This window comes from Barbus barbus (assembly GCF_936440315.1).
Source record: "Barbus barbus genome assembly, chromosome: 14".
Taxonomy (NCBI): Eukaryota; Metazoa; Chordata; class Actinopteri; order Cypriniformes; family Cyprinidae; genus Barbus; species Barbus barbus.
This window is the reverse complement of record NC_136742.1, coordinates 682,242-695,544: the sequence shown is the minus strand read 5'-3', so window position 1 is coordinate 695,544 and position 13,303 is coordinate 682,242. Positions and strand designations below refer to the sequence as shown.

Here is a 13,303-nt window from a genome sequence, read left to right as displayed (position 1 = left end):
CAAAAACGTTTGACTGGTAGGTTATATATATTACAGGAAAGCTATATTGTAATGTTTTATGTATATATATATTTGTATTATTTAACAGGGACAATACACTAGGCATTGTTACACATAGTCAACTGATGCGTGTACATAGGGCATATAGCATAAAGCTAGTTTGCAGCCCTCGTCCCTGGTTAGGCTTCTACATAAAATCAAAGCAACCAAATAAAAAACAAGCACAATCATCACAAGAAAGAAAACGAGTACAAATAAACATATATACAGATAATGTGTGTGTATATGTCTTACATATTGTCATACCTGAGCCCATATGCAACTTTATACAGTCACAAACATAAAATGTAAATCAGCCTGCATACAGAAAGTGTAAAATAAAACAGCTTGAATAAGCCTGAGGTACGTACTCAATGTTAATGTACATATATACATGTACAGGTACTCATGTGTGAGGTCAATGCTAGTTATCTAAGTTTAGTATAAGTCATGTATTAGTTTGGTTGCAGTGAATAATCTGAGTTGTGGGATTTGTTTCTTGTGATCAAGCTTGGATCAACCATGAATGTCAATATAAAATAACTCTTTTTCAACTTTTCTCCTTTTCCAGTATCAAAATCCCATGCCTCCTCAAAGAGGGAGGAAGCACTGCTGGAGAATGTGACTCGTCTGGGAGAGCACGCTGAGACCTTGCAGAGATCTCTTAGCCAACTGCCCTCCCAAAGCGACCTTCTGGAGAACATCTGGAAGCTTGAGAGCCTCTTCCATAATCATAGCGAGCAGCTGCAGCTGTTAGGTAACCACCAAAATGTGCAGCAGAAGAGTCTAGAAAGTTATTTATGCTTACGTGATAGTAAAACGTTCTGAATAACTCTAATTACACCTAATTTATTTTGCAGTGTGTCGAGGAAGTAACCCCAATATTTTGTTTGTCTTACTTTGATATATAGAAAACACACAGTATGCAAAAACATATTTGTTTATAATAGTTTGTTAAAAAAAAAAAAACTCTGAGAAACATAATTTTAAAGACTATGGCCTGGTTTCACAGACAGGGCTTAGACTAAACCAGGATTAGGCCGTAGTTCAATTAGGACATTTAACTCATTTTTATAAACATCCTTAGAATAAAACATTACTGGGGTGCATCTTGAGACAAAACAAAGGCACTGATATATTTTAAGATCAGTCAGTGCAAGTTTATTTCAACTGAAACAGCTCAGACTTACAATTTAGTCTAGGACTAGGCTTAAGCCTTGTCTGTGAAACCAGGGGTATAAGGGGCTAAGGACAGTAAGTCTAGAGTCTAAAAGTAAGTCTCCCTTGCTCAAGAAATATAAACTCCAGTTTTGAAGCATGTTTTTCTCCAGCTGTATACTGCCATTCCATTTCATTGAAAATATGTAGTATACAATGAGATGTGTGTTCGTGTTGTTGAGCCTGCATTAAGAACTTTTTTTCCAGGATTGGATTCCATATAGGATTACAGACTACACGCTAATGTCAATATTCCAGTTGTATTTTTATATGTTTGTATGTCATTCATAATTAATTGGCACTTATGTGCAATTTTGATGACGGCAATGCATGAAGGCAGTAGAGGCTTTAAAAAAGATGCCAAAGAAACTTAATGTATCATAGCAAAAATAAATAAATAAATAATAATAAATAAATAAATATATAAAATACATAAATTTCCAATATAGAGCTACTGTACAAATATGCATACATAAAATAGCAGATCTCAACAAGTGGTGCTGGAGTCAGTCAGTGCCGATGACTGCGTGTGTGTTTGTTTGTAACTTGCAACATTGTAAAATTAAAATGAGAATGTGCAAGCTGAGAAATAAGTTGAAAAAAAATAAATAAATACACAAGCACTACCTCAACTGTCAGACGCAGAGTGGGCGGAGTTAAGGGTAGCATGGTCATGGATACCTTCTTCGCTGATGTGGAAAAAAAAGCAACAGAAAATTAATATAAAACTTTGTGTGCAACAAGAATATTTATTTCAGGTAGAGGCCATACAATACAAGTACATGTAAACAGTATACACATGCAGCTTTCGGGCCGTGTTTTCCAACATAATTTGAAAACATAGGGAAGATCAACCACTAGAAACTGGATCTCAGGTATGGTGGGTGGGTTTAGTGAGTAGGGACAATGAGTAGAGACCAATCAGGGACTGTTTTACAGCTAGATCGCTCCTGGATTGGATTGATTTTGATTGACAGCTCTTGCATTTAACAAATCGCCATAAAATAGAAGCGCACAGCTGGAAGATCAACACTCAACCACCCGGATCTTAATACTTATTATGCTTTAGGTGTTTACTATGCATGAATTGTCTTCTTTCAGACAATATACTGTATGCATATATATATATATTAGTCTCATTTGATTTTGTAGATCAGCCATCAATCGCGATTAAGAACGTGCTATCCTGGCACTGATGTAGCCTCAAAACTGATGTGGATTTTTTTTTCTTTACCAACTTTCTTGGCAGGGAGATGGATTGTATGCATCATGGTCAGGTAGAGGGGAGAAGGCTACTAACTTTACATTAAGTAAGAAACAAAGTTTAATTCTCAGAACTTGTAAATTAAGTAAGCTTGTTAGCTGTAGAGTCTGTGCCGATCAGGTCCAAACGGGTCTTTAGTCTTCCGGCCAGGTCCGGATAGTACATTTATGGCACTTCTCGGTTCTGCACGGGTCTGGTTCCAGCTTTCAAATAGTAGACAGTCCGGGTCGGTTCTGGATAACACATTTCCGGGTCTCTTTTTGGACCCATGAAGACCTGTAACGCTGATAGTATGCCTCAGGACCAGTTTTTAGCTAACATAGAATGTGACTATCACAATGTTGAGTAAGTAAGCTCACTGACTGAAGTTTTTCAGAGGTTTTCTTCAACTGCTTACAAACTCTTCACTCGTCACACAGTTTCTGAAAGCTGTCACTCAAACAGCAGAAGCACACACCAAATCTACAAAACCAGACACTAATTCTCAGCCTTTGACTCAATTTTCAATTTCATAAAACACTTTTTGCAAAACACAACACACAATTCTCTATGCAACACACAAACATCTAACAGGAAGTATCTTTATTTCCTTTTTCAAACAGAACCAATTAGAATGCCACACTAATTCATCACTACCGTTTTTTTCAGTTGCTAACAAGCATTGTTCAATACTGAAACCACATTTTCAAAGCTGTTCATACAGTCTGCATTACTAACACGAATCTTGGCCAAACAGTTGATCTCACCTCCAAAACTCACTCAGACCAACAAAACACTTCATATAGGTCTCAAAACAAGTGTGTTTCATCATAACACTGGGAACAATTCTCATTCAGGAACCATACATTTCATTCATAACACACTGATTTAAAAAAACACTAAAAACAGGGATCAATACATAACCGATGAACTTTTATATTGAATGAACTGTATTACAGCATAAAGAATTAATGTGAAAAGCAGCATTTTCACCCTATTTCCTTACATACCAAAAACAAAACCCAACAACATTTACAAAATGTACTTGTGAAAAATAAAAAAAATACATAAAAATACATATAAAAGTTAAGAAAAAAATATATAATAAAAATAAATAAATTCTGAAGCAGTAACTACAATATATATATATATATATATATAAATAAAAGCATCATCAGTCTAGTATAATGAGGTACTGTATGTGCTGTATTGGAGTCCCTGCTGCTGAAGGAGTCTTTCTGTGTGGAGGTTGTATGTTCTCTCCATGTTGATGTTGGTTTCCTCTGGGTTTCTCTCACAGTCCAGAGACATACAGGACAGGTGAACTGGAGACTGTAAGTGAGTGTGAATATGAATGTGTGTGATGGATGGCCATCTGTCCAGGGGGTTTTCTGCTTATGACCCAGGAAAGGATCCAGCCTCCTCATGACCCTACAAAGGACAAGTGCTTTGGAAAATGGATGGGATAAATGGATGCATGTTCAGTACTGTGAGGTTTCTAGTCCTCCCGCTCTCTGCCACTCAGTTTTCCCCACCAATGTGTCTTCCCTGATCCATGTTTCCAAACAAAATCATTCCAAAGCCAGAAAGAAAGAAAGAAAGAAAAGAAAGAAGAAGATGAAGACTAAAAATAGGACATTTGGCTTTGCTTTCAGCTGAAATTGTATTTAGTTGTGTTTGGAATAAATATTATTCAATTTCATAATAAATATTCTGCGAAGATTTTATATTTCAATATAATTCCTGCAGAAATGGGCAGAATTTGACTTTTATCAGTTTTGAAAGCAGTGTGTTAGCATTTGAAAATGTGCTGAAGATATTTAGTGATTTGCTGGTTGTGGAGTATGAATGACAAAAGTGTTTGTGGATTTTGAAAAATGTGTTCATTGCATGCATTTAGTCTGAAAGCAATGAAAAATGATTCACAGTTTGGTCCACATAGACTTCTGTTTCGCTGAATGTGTGAACAGTTTAGAAAATGTGGCTTCAGTATTGAACAATGGTTGTTAGCAATTGAAAAAAAAAACCTGTAACTCCTCACATGTGCTTCGCTGAACACCAACCAATCATGCTTTAGAACAGGCCTGTAAACGCATATCTACACAAATACACATGCTTGATGTATTTATTTTCTTTCATACTGTGTAAAATTGTATTCACACCACAAACGCTTACAGGAAAAAAAAAAAGTTTGGTATCAAATCATATTTACCGTGATTGTTTTTAACATCTCTCTGCCAATTACTTTCAATCTTGAACAGAAATGTAACTCATGGAAGAAGAGTTTTAGGTTTTGAATAAGTGTGTGTAAATGATATATCCATATTCTGAATGCAGTGCTTCATTTTGCATGAGATGTGAGGCATTTTGCATTTTTGTGTGCAATTCTTGATTTGTGTGTAAAGTTTTGAAAAAAGAGGCAAAGTTTTGAAAAAGTGTGTAAGCAGTTGAGAAAAACTGTAAATTACATTGTGGCCCACTGTTGTGAAGTCATATTGAGGGACCCCTGCTTTTTCACAGATCCTTTTGTTCAGGCAGTGAAGTTAATTCCTAAGTTTTCCTACCTTTTGGCTGGAGTAATGCATTTATAGACAATAGCATAATTCCAGATTACAAAATGAGCTGAAGCAACACAATTCTTGAACATTTTGTCACAACATTATTTCATAATAGTCAGTTCGTTTAAATTTTTCAAATGGAAGTGAATTTAATAATTTAGTGTTGAGTCTTCATGAATAATTTTAGTTGTCAGAATTAACTGAACAGTGGGTTTGTACTTTCCAGTATGTTTTTCATGAGACTGCATTAGGAAACTAGGGTAGCATGTATACTACTAGCATATTGGCTGTTTATTAGTACTTATAAAGCATATATGAATGTGTTATTCTGCATGACCATATTCTAGATCCCTTAACCCTATCCAATACTCAAACATATACTACAAAAGATACCTTTCTTACTATCAATAAGCAGTAGGAGTTTACTGAGGGAAAACTCTTTTCATTGAAGTGAAGTACTTGTAAGTGATAATGATTTGTTATATGGGAGATGTAGAAGAGTTCATAGAATGAGCTTTTATTATTATTATTATTTTATTATATACATCAGTGGCATCTGGCAATATTATTAGATACATTAAACAACAGAAGAGGCATTACTGTAATTTACACAGTTATACTTCGGCACATCTACAGTATAATGTTGTAAACATTGGAAAATCTGGAATATTTTTAACTGTAAATTTTAAAATGTAAAACAATAAATGACATAACATTCTTGGTCACTAATTGATTAAGACAATTTGTGACATTGACCAGCCTAACTGCTTTGTACAAATAGACAAACTGTCTTGCTTGCAATGCAAAGAAAAATCTTAATGTTACCTTGTCAAAATGAGATTGAGCATGTCATCAAATTAGTATGCTTATAATATAACAAAATAACTTGTAATTACATTTATCCATTTGGCAGATGCTTATAAAGCATCTTACTTTATATTAAGTGTCTTTAACTAATATGTACAAATATTTAAATTAATAATTTGATACAATTCATGTGTTTTTAATTAAAGTGTTGATCCTGCCTGTACCCATTTTTAAATCTAACCATGCCATGAAACCTGTACTACCTAACCTTAACCCTAAGGTAAGTACATAGTGTATAGACCCATACATTTAGAAACATTTAATGCATTCCCTGAGGATTTAACCCATGCCATTACTAGCCCCACAGTCTATTATTTGAGTCTACCTGGATTTGAGCTCCCTTTGTGAACAAAGCCTACGTCACATCAACATAAAAATGAGTTTGCATGTGCAAGTGTAATTAATACTGTCCTCACACTTCTACTAATATGACCAGGGCGACTGGCACAGGGCTTGGAGCGTGACATTAAAGATCTGCAGGCCTTCTCCGAACACACCACGGACTCTGTGGCTCAACTCTGGGAGCATCTGGCCATGATTAGCCACTCCAGCCAGAGGAACAGCAGCAGTCTGGGAGAAGAGTTAGCCTTTGCTGCTGGCTCTATTCGAACCCAGGACACAATTCTAAAGACAATGGTGGTGAACGTAGAGACGCTACAGGAGCGTCTGGAGGAGGTGGGATGGACAGTACAGACATTAAACCATTCGCTTAGTGGAGATGTGAGTCTGCACCAGGTGAAAATCTGTGAACTGCAGGAGAAGATTGGAAATGTGTCTCATGATGCCACAAGCATGAGGATCACTCAGTTACACCTGGAGGAGCAGCTCAGGAATGAGATTGAAGTGCTGAATGTCATCACCGCAGATCTGAGGCTAAAGGAATGGGAGCACTCCATAGCACTCAAAAACTTAACGATATTACAAGGTAGGATTTCTTCCTTTTTATTATTGTCTCAATTACGGACAATTGAACTAAAAATAAAAGCAGTTGTTGGTGAAAGTGTTTAGAGTTTAGTGTTTGTTTTTTTACTGACAAAATTAATAAACATGTTAAAAGTATAATAATACTGAAAATTGCTTAACAGCACTTCTGATTAGTAGTAGTAATAATAAATACTTTTAGTGGAATTTGTCATTATAGATATATTTCATACCTCAACTTGTGTGGTTTGACGTGTTTCTTCAGTGAGTGAAAGATTGCTGATAGTGTTTGGCTGCTGTAGAAAGTTTTGCCCTTTGTGCTTGAAAGAAATTTGATCAGTTGCCAGTTCATGCATTAAAAATGTGTTAGTCAGAGAATTCCCCAAATGTTTTATACTCTTTTGATTTTTGATAAAGGCTGTACAGTCTAGTATCTGACACTCTGTCCTACCTGATGATGCCACGAGATTCTAGTAAATCTTGTCTGTCCACAATAAACATCAAAATGGAACCTGAAACATGAACATAAGCATGAAATACATAAATGATACATAATATAGAACACTTCGTGTATATGTATGTGAATGTACAGTATGTGTGTGTGTGTGTGTGTGTACCTAGTATTCATGAGTGAGGACCAAATGTCCCCACAAGTATAGTAATACCAGTATATTTCAAGACAGTTTATGGTGAGGGGTAAGTTTAGGGTTAGGGTTAGGGGATAGATAAAACAGTTTGTATAGAAAAAAACATTATGCCTATGAAGTGTCCGTGTGTGTGTGTGTCTGTGTTTTCTGTGTGTAAAGCACTATTTTGAAGAGTACACAAAAAGGGAACCCACAATGGAAAGAAACAGTTCAAAATTAAGCAAAACAATGGAGAATGTTTGCTACTTACAGCGGGGTGAGAGAAAGCTGCTCATGAAAGTGATGGCCAGTGTAAATGAGCTATAATAATTAAACATTCATTTGATCATGAACCAATTAACAGAAAGTATTATTCTACCACCTGTGTGAATTCATTAACAACAGTCATTAACAAGCAATTCTATATTGTTGAAACAACATGAATCGAACTTACAAGTTCATTTCTGCAGTGATGCATCACACTATCGTGGTTCAACAGTGTTTGATTGTACGGAAAACACTCTCTGCATGTATGTTCTCTCATACACTTTCATGATTGCCCTGATGATTCACCAGGCAGTGTGCTTTTGATATATTTTGTTATGGAAATCGAGGGATTTATCATAAAATATCCTATTCTAAACTTAATACTGTAATGTAATATACAGTACATGAGGAGTGGAATTTATGTCCAATGAGATGTTAGTGTGCTCTTTTTGGTTGGACACAGACTTTTTATTTATTTATTTCATTCTCTAGCCAATGCATGAGTGTTTCTAGGAATCATGCTGGTTTGTGTTATTGCAAAGGAAGAAAAGGAAGACTGATGCTGCAGTGCATTCTGGCTGCCCCCATTGTACAAAATTACCATGGCTAACTTCATGCACTGCGGCACGAATCAGTCTTAATTTCTGGTTTTAATGTGATGTTATTTTTGGTGTATGCTTTTTCTAACTTGTTTTGTAATGTTCAGAGATGTTTCAGTATAATTTGAAGATTTTGTTGTTGATCTCTGAGCATGGCACACTGGCCATTTCTTGAACATAAGATGTTAGTGCGATGGTTTGTGGTAACTGCAGGTTAAATTGGTGTACATGCAACAAAACTAAATGACAGCAACAGATAAAACAACCTCTTACAAACCAATGTAATGTAATCTGTACTGTAAATTGCCATAATACAAGTCAATGTGTTTTCTAGAAACACTATAAAAATAACTATTTAATAAGAATACAAATACATTTTAATTGATAATTTAAGCAATAATTAATAATGTTTTATTATTATTATAATTACTATTATTATTGACATATTCCAAGTGTCCAATCAAAGGGAATGCTAATCAGTTACTTTCAATAAAACATCAATTTCTCAGTAATAGAGTTTATCCTCTCAAAATTGTCTTTGTGTAAATGTAAAAAAAAAAAAAAAGTGAAAAAGATCATGCTTTTTTTTTTTTTTTTCTTTTTTTAGAGTATTTTCAAGCATCCTCACATAAGTTGAGCGATTAATTTTTTTGGCAGTTGATTTCCAGCTGTGTTGCTGCGAGTCACTTGTAATTATTGTGGCGTCTGCTCTTTTTTCTGTTCTACTTGTTTCTTCAGTGACTCTACTCGTTAACAGCAGGCGTCATTACTAATAATCTGTCATCACTTGTAGAGCGAACCTACTTTAATTAACTGCAGTACTGCTTAAGTGTTACTTTAACGCTGTGAACATATAAACACTGAGCAGTGTTGATTTAACACTGAGGATTTTGCTGTGACACTTTTCCCTTTTGTCATTGGTTGGGAAAACAAATAGTTCTGCCCCAAGCTCACACAATTGGTTGAGTCAGTGTTCCTGTGTCAGGGCTGCTTGTGATGCTCAAACAAACATTTGAAAGCATGACAGAGTAACAGTTCTGGGAGAAATCAGCTTGTGAATTTTGCATAATCTCAAAGTTTAATCGCAACATTTAATCATTTCAGTTAATAGTGTTCACGTCTGTTTGATTACGTGTAATTTGTAACTAACTGCATGATTCTTACTGTACATTTCTGCCATAGTCAACACTAATAACCTACTCCTTGATATAATGTAGAAACTTAAAATTTTCTGTAAAGCTGCTTTGCAACGATTTGTATCGTGAAAAGCACTATACAAATAAACGTGAATTGAATTGAATGAGTTTAGCAATAAAAAAGAAACAACACATAATTTTTTAAAGAACTGAGTAAAAGTCATTTTACTCAAAGGTCTCCACAGAAGACCTCCTTCCATTGATACTCCAAACACACACACACAAGTCAAGTCAATATTATTTGTATAGCGCTTTTAACAATGCAAATTGTGTCAAAGCAACTTTACATCGGCTTGATATAAAGCTGGGTGGATTTATATCAGCTTTACAGTATTTAGACGGGGAAATAGTTTGTGGAAATAGTGTCATTCTCCTCTGGTCAGACAAAATCAGCAGTTTAAATCTAGACTAAAGCAGAATCAGATCTTGCAAAGGACTCATCTGGTTCCTGTGGTCTTGTCCCAATGGCCGTCTTGGAGACAGGGTCTTCACTGGGGATCAGTCTCTGGGGTCATCTAGGTGTCCTGCTGTAGAGGTCATCTCTAGGTGCTGATCCACCATCTGATCTGGATACAGTCTGGATCTGGGTGGCTACGGTGACCTCGGAATAAGAAAGAAACAGACTAATATTAGCGTAGATGCCATTCTTCTAACAATGTAACAAGTACATCAGGTGTTTTGGGAAGTGTTCCCGGTTCCGGTTGACCTAATTAATCCAGTTTAAAAATCCTTTAACGGGTTTGAATTATAGAAATGTGATAGTGTATTATGTGTAAGCCAGGTTAAAGAGATGGGTCTTTAATCTAGATTTAAACTGACAGAGTGTGTCTGCTTCCCGAACAGTGTTAGGTAGATTTTTCCAGAGTTTGGGCGCTAAATAGGAAAACGATCTACCGCCCGCAGTTGATTTTGATATTCTAGGTATTATCAAATGGCCAGAGTTTTGAGATTGCAATTTTTGGTCCAATAATTAACACCTCTGTTTTTTCAGAATTTAGCAGTAAGAAATTGCTAGTCATCCAGTTTTTGATATCAACTATACATTCAGTTAGTTTTGCAAATTGGTCAATTTCATCAGGTCGCAAAGAAATATCGAGCTGGGCATCATCAGCATAACAGTGAAAGCTAACACCATATTTCTTAATGATATCTCCCAAGGGTAACATGTAAAGCGTGAAAAGTAAGGGGCCAAGTACTGAGCCTTGAGGTACTCCGTACTGCACATGTGATTGGTATGATACCTCTTTATTCACTGCCACAAATTGATAGCGGTCAGATAAGTACGATTTGAACCATGCCAGTGCACTTCCTCTAATGCCAACATAATTTTCTAGTCTATTTAAAAGAATGTTGTGGTCGATAGTGTCAAACGCGGTGCTAAGATCCAGTAGAACTAATAGAGATACAACCACGATCAGATGATAAAAGCAGGTTGTTTGTAACTCTAATGAGAGCAGTCTCGGTACTATGATATGGTCTAAAACCTGACTGGAAATCCTCACATATACCACCTTTTCTAATACAGTGGTGTGAAAAAGTGTTGGCCCCCTTCCTGATTTTTTATTTTATTGCATGTTTGTCACACTTTAATGTTTCAGATCATCAAACAAATTTAAATATTAATCAAAGATAACACAAGTAAACACAACATGCAGTTTTTAAATGAAGGTTTTTTTTTATGAAGGGAAAACAAAATCCAAACCCACATGGCCCTGTGTGAAAAAGTGCTTGCCCCCTAAACCTAATAACTGGTTGGGTCACCCTTAGCAGCAACAACTGCAATCAAGCATTTGCCATAACTTGCAATGAGTCTGTTACAGCGCTGTGGAGGAATTTTGGCTTTTTGGCTTTTTGTGTTTTTTTAATGAGTTTGAAGGTTTTTGGGACATATCCTAATGACAATGATGAGTTAATAATATTCAAAAGAGGATCTATTACTTCTGGAAGCACCTCTTTTAGAAGCTTAGATGGAACAGGGTCTAAAATACAGGTTGTTGGTTTAGATGATTTAACAAGTATACAATTCTTCATTTCCAATAGAAGAGATTGAGTGGAATTGTTCCTCAGGGGATCTATAGTGCACTATCTGATGCAATACTGTGGTTGACAGCTGCATGGTTACAATTTTATCTGTAATAGTTTCGATCTTGGAAGTAAAGTAGTTCATAAAGTCATTACTACTGTGCTGCTGGGTAATGTCTGCACCTGCTGATGTTAAATTGTTTGTTAATTTAAGTGAAAGAAAGTGAAAGTGAAGTGAATTTAGCTACTGTATTAAATAAATATTTGATGTTTTTTTTGTTTTTTTTTTCTAAAAGAGACGTAAAGTAAGCAGATCTAGCAGTTTTTAATGCTTTTCTGGAGGATAGGGTACTTTCCCGTCAAGCAATACGAAATACCTCTAATTTTGATTTCCTCCAGCTGCGCTCCATTGTCGGGGCTGTTTTATTTAATTGTTTATTTGACAGGGACAATAGACAGTCCGAAAACTGCCCCAGAATTAGCTACAGAGCTAAATTTCATCTGCTGTCCCTGGGCAGGAGAATACAAAACAAATTATGTGACAAAAACAACACCAGTATAATAACATTTACAGTGAAATCCCTCCAAAATTTAACAGAAAAAATATGATTTCTCACATAGAAACTACAAACCAAATTTCTACAAAATATCCCCTATAAATACTACAAAGCATCATCCTACAAACAAATCTAAAAATTTTACAAGTCAATTTCATTAAAAACACGGAAATACTCAATGGTCACACACCTGACTCGTTTTTAACCATGATTTCAAATGTAGCTTAAATTGTGCTAAGGTAGAACACTGTCTTATAGTAATTGGTAAATTATTCCAGTTATTAACAGCCCTTACAGAGAAAGCTGAACGACCAAAATCAGTAGCTCTAAAATTCACTGCACAATCACCTCTAGACGAAGCTCTAGTTTGTCTTATATTTTCAGTACAAGAAAAAACTAATTCCTTTAAGGGTGAGGGTGCAAGATTGTTAACAATTTTGTACATTAGACAACAATTATAAAACGCAATAAAATTGTCAAAAGTAAAAAAATTATACTTATCAATAATCAAACAATGATGATACCTGCAAGGTTTCCTATCGAATACTTTTAGAGCACGTTTATACAATATATAAAGGTCTAAGAGCAGATTTTCCTGCTTGCGACCATGAAGTAATACAATAAGAAAAATGAGAAAAGATCAAAGAATTCAAAAAAACTCTTGAGGCTTCTATTGAAAGTTGACTCCGTATAAATTTAAAATTTCTAAGTTGAGGTGACACTGCACAAACAATTTTTCTAACATGCTTTTCAAATGTCAAATGAGAATCTAAAATAACTCCAAGATACTTAAAATCTGGTACAATTTGTAATTTTTCACCATTAACTAATATAGCTGGTTGGACCTCCTCCTTCTATTTAATTTTAAAATACATACATGTACTTTTACAAACATTTAATGTTAAGCAGCACTGAGTAAACCAATCTAAAATTTTTTCATTGCAATAGATAATTTTTGTGCCACCTTTTCTTTTGTTTTGTCGTGTACATAAATCACAGTGTCATCTGCGTACATTTGAATATGCACATCAGGACAAACATCTGGAAGATCATTCAGATACAAACTAAAGAGTAATGGCCCTAGGGTTGACCTCTGAGTATCTCGTAAAGAAGATATGTATGTATTAATCCGGGTACACTGTTTCCTTGATGTAAGATAAGACTCCATCCATTTTATTGTATCTTCTGAA

The 13,303-nt window shown here is 35.3% G+C and overlaps 1 protein-coding gene across 1 annotated transcript in view; it reads left to right on the top strand.

Annotated features, from left to right (window-relative positions):
• Nucleotides 1–13,303, top strand: part of scara5 (scavenger receptor class A, member 5 (putative)) — a 108,437-nt gene that overhangs the window by 60,728 nt on the left and 34,406 nt on the right. The window contains exons 4-5 of the mRNA XM_079433758.1: nucleotides 611–796; nucleotides 6,362–6,850. Coding sequence (XP_079289884.1) covers nucleotides 611–796; nucleotides 6,362–6,850 — 675 coding nt within the window. The remainder of the gene's footprint in view (nucleotides 1–610; nucleotides 797–6,361; nucleotides 6,851–13,303) is intronic.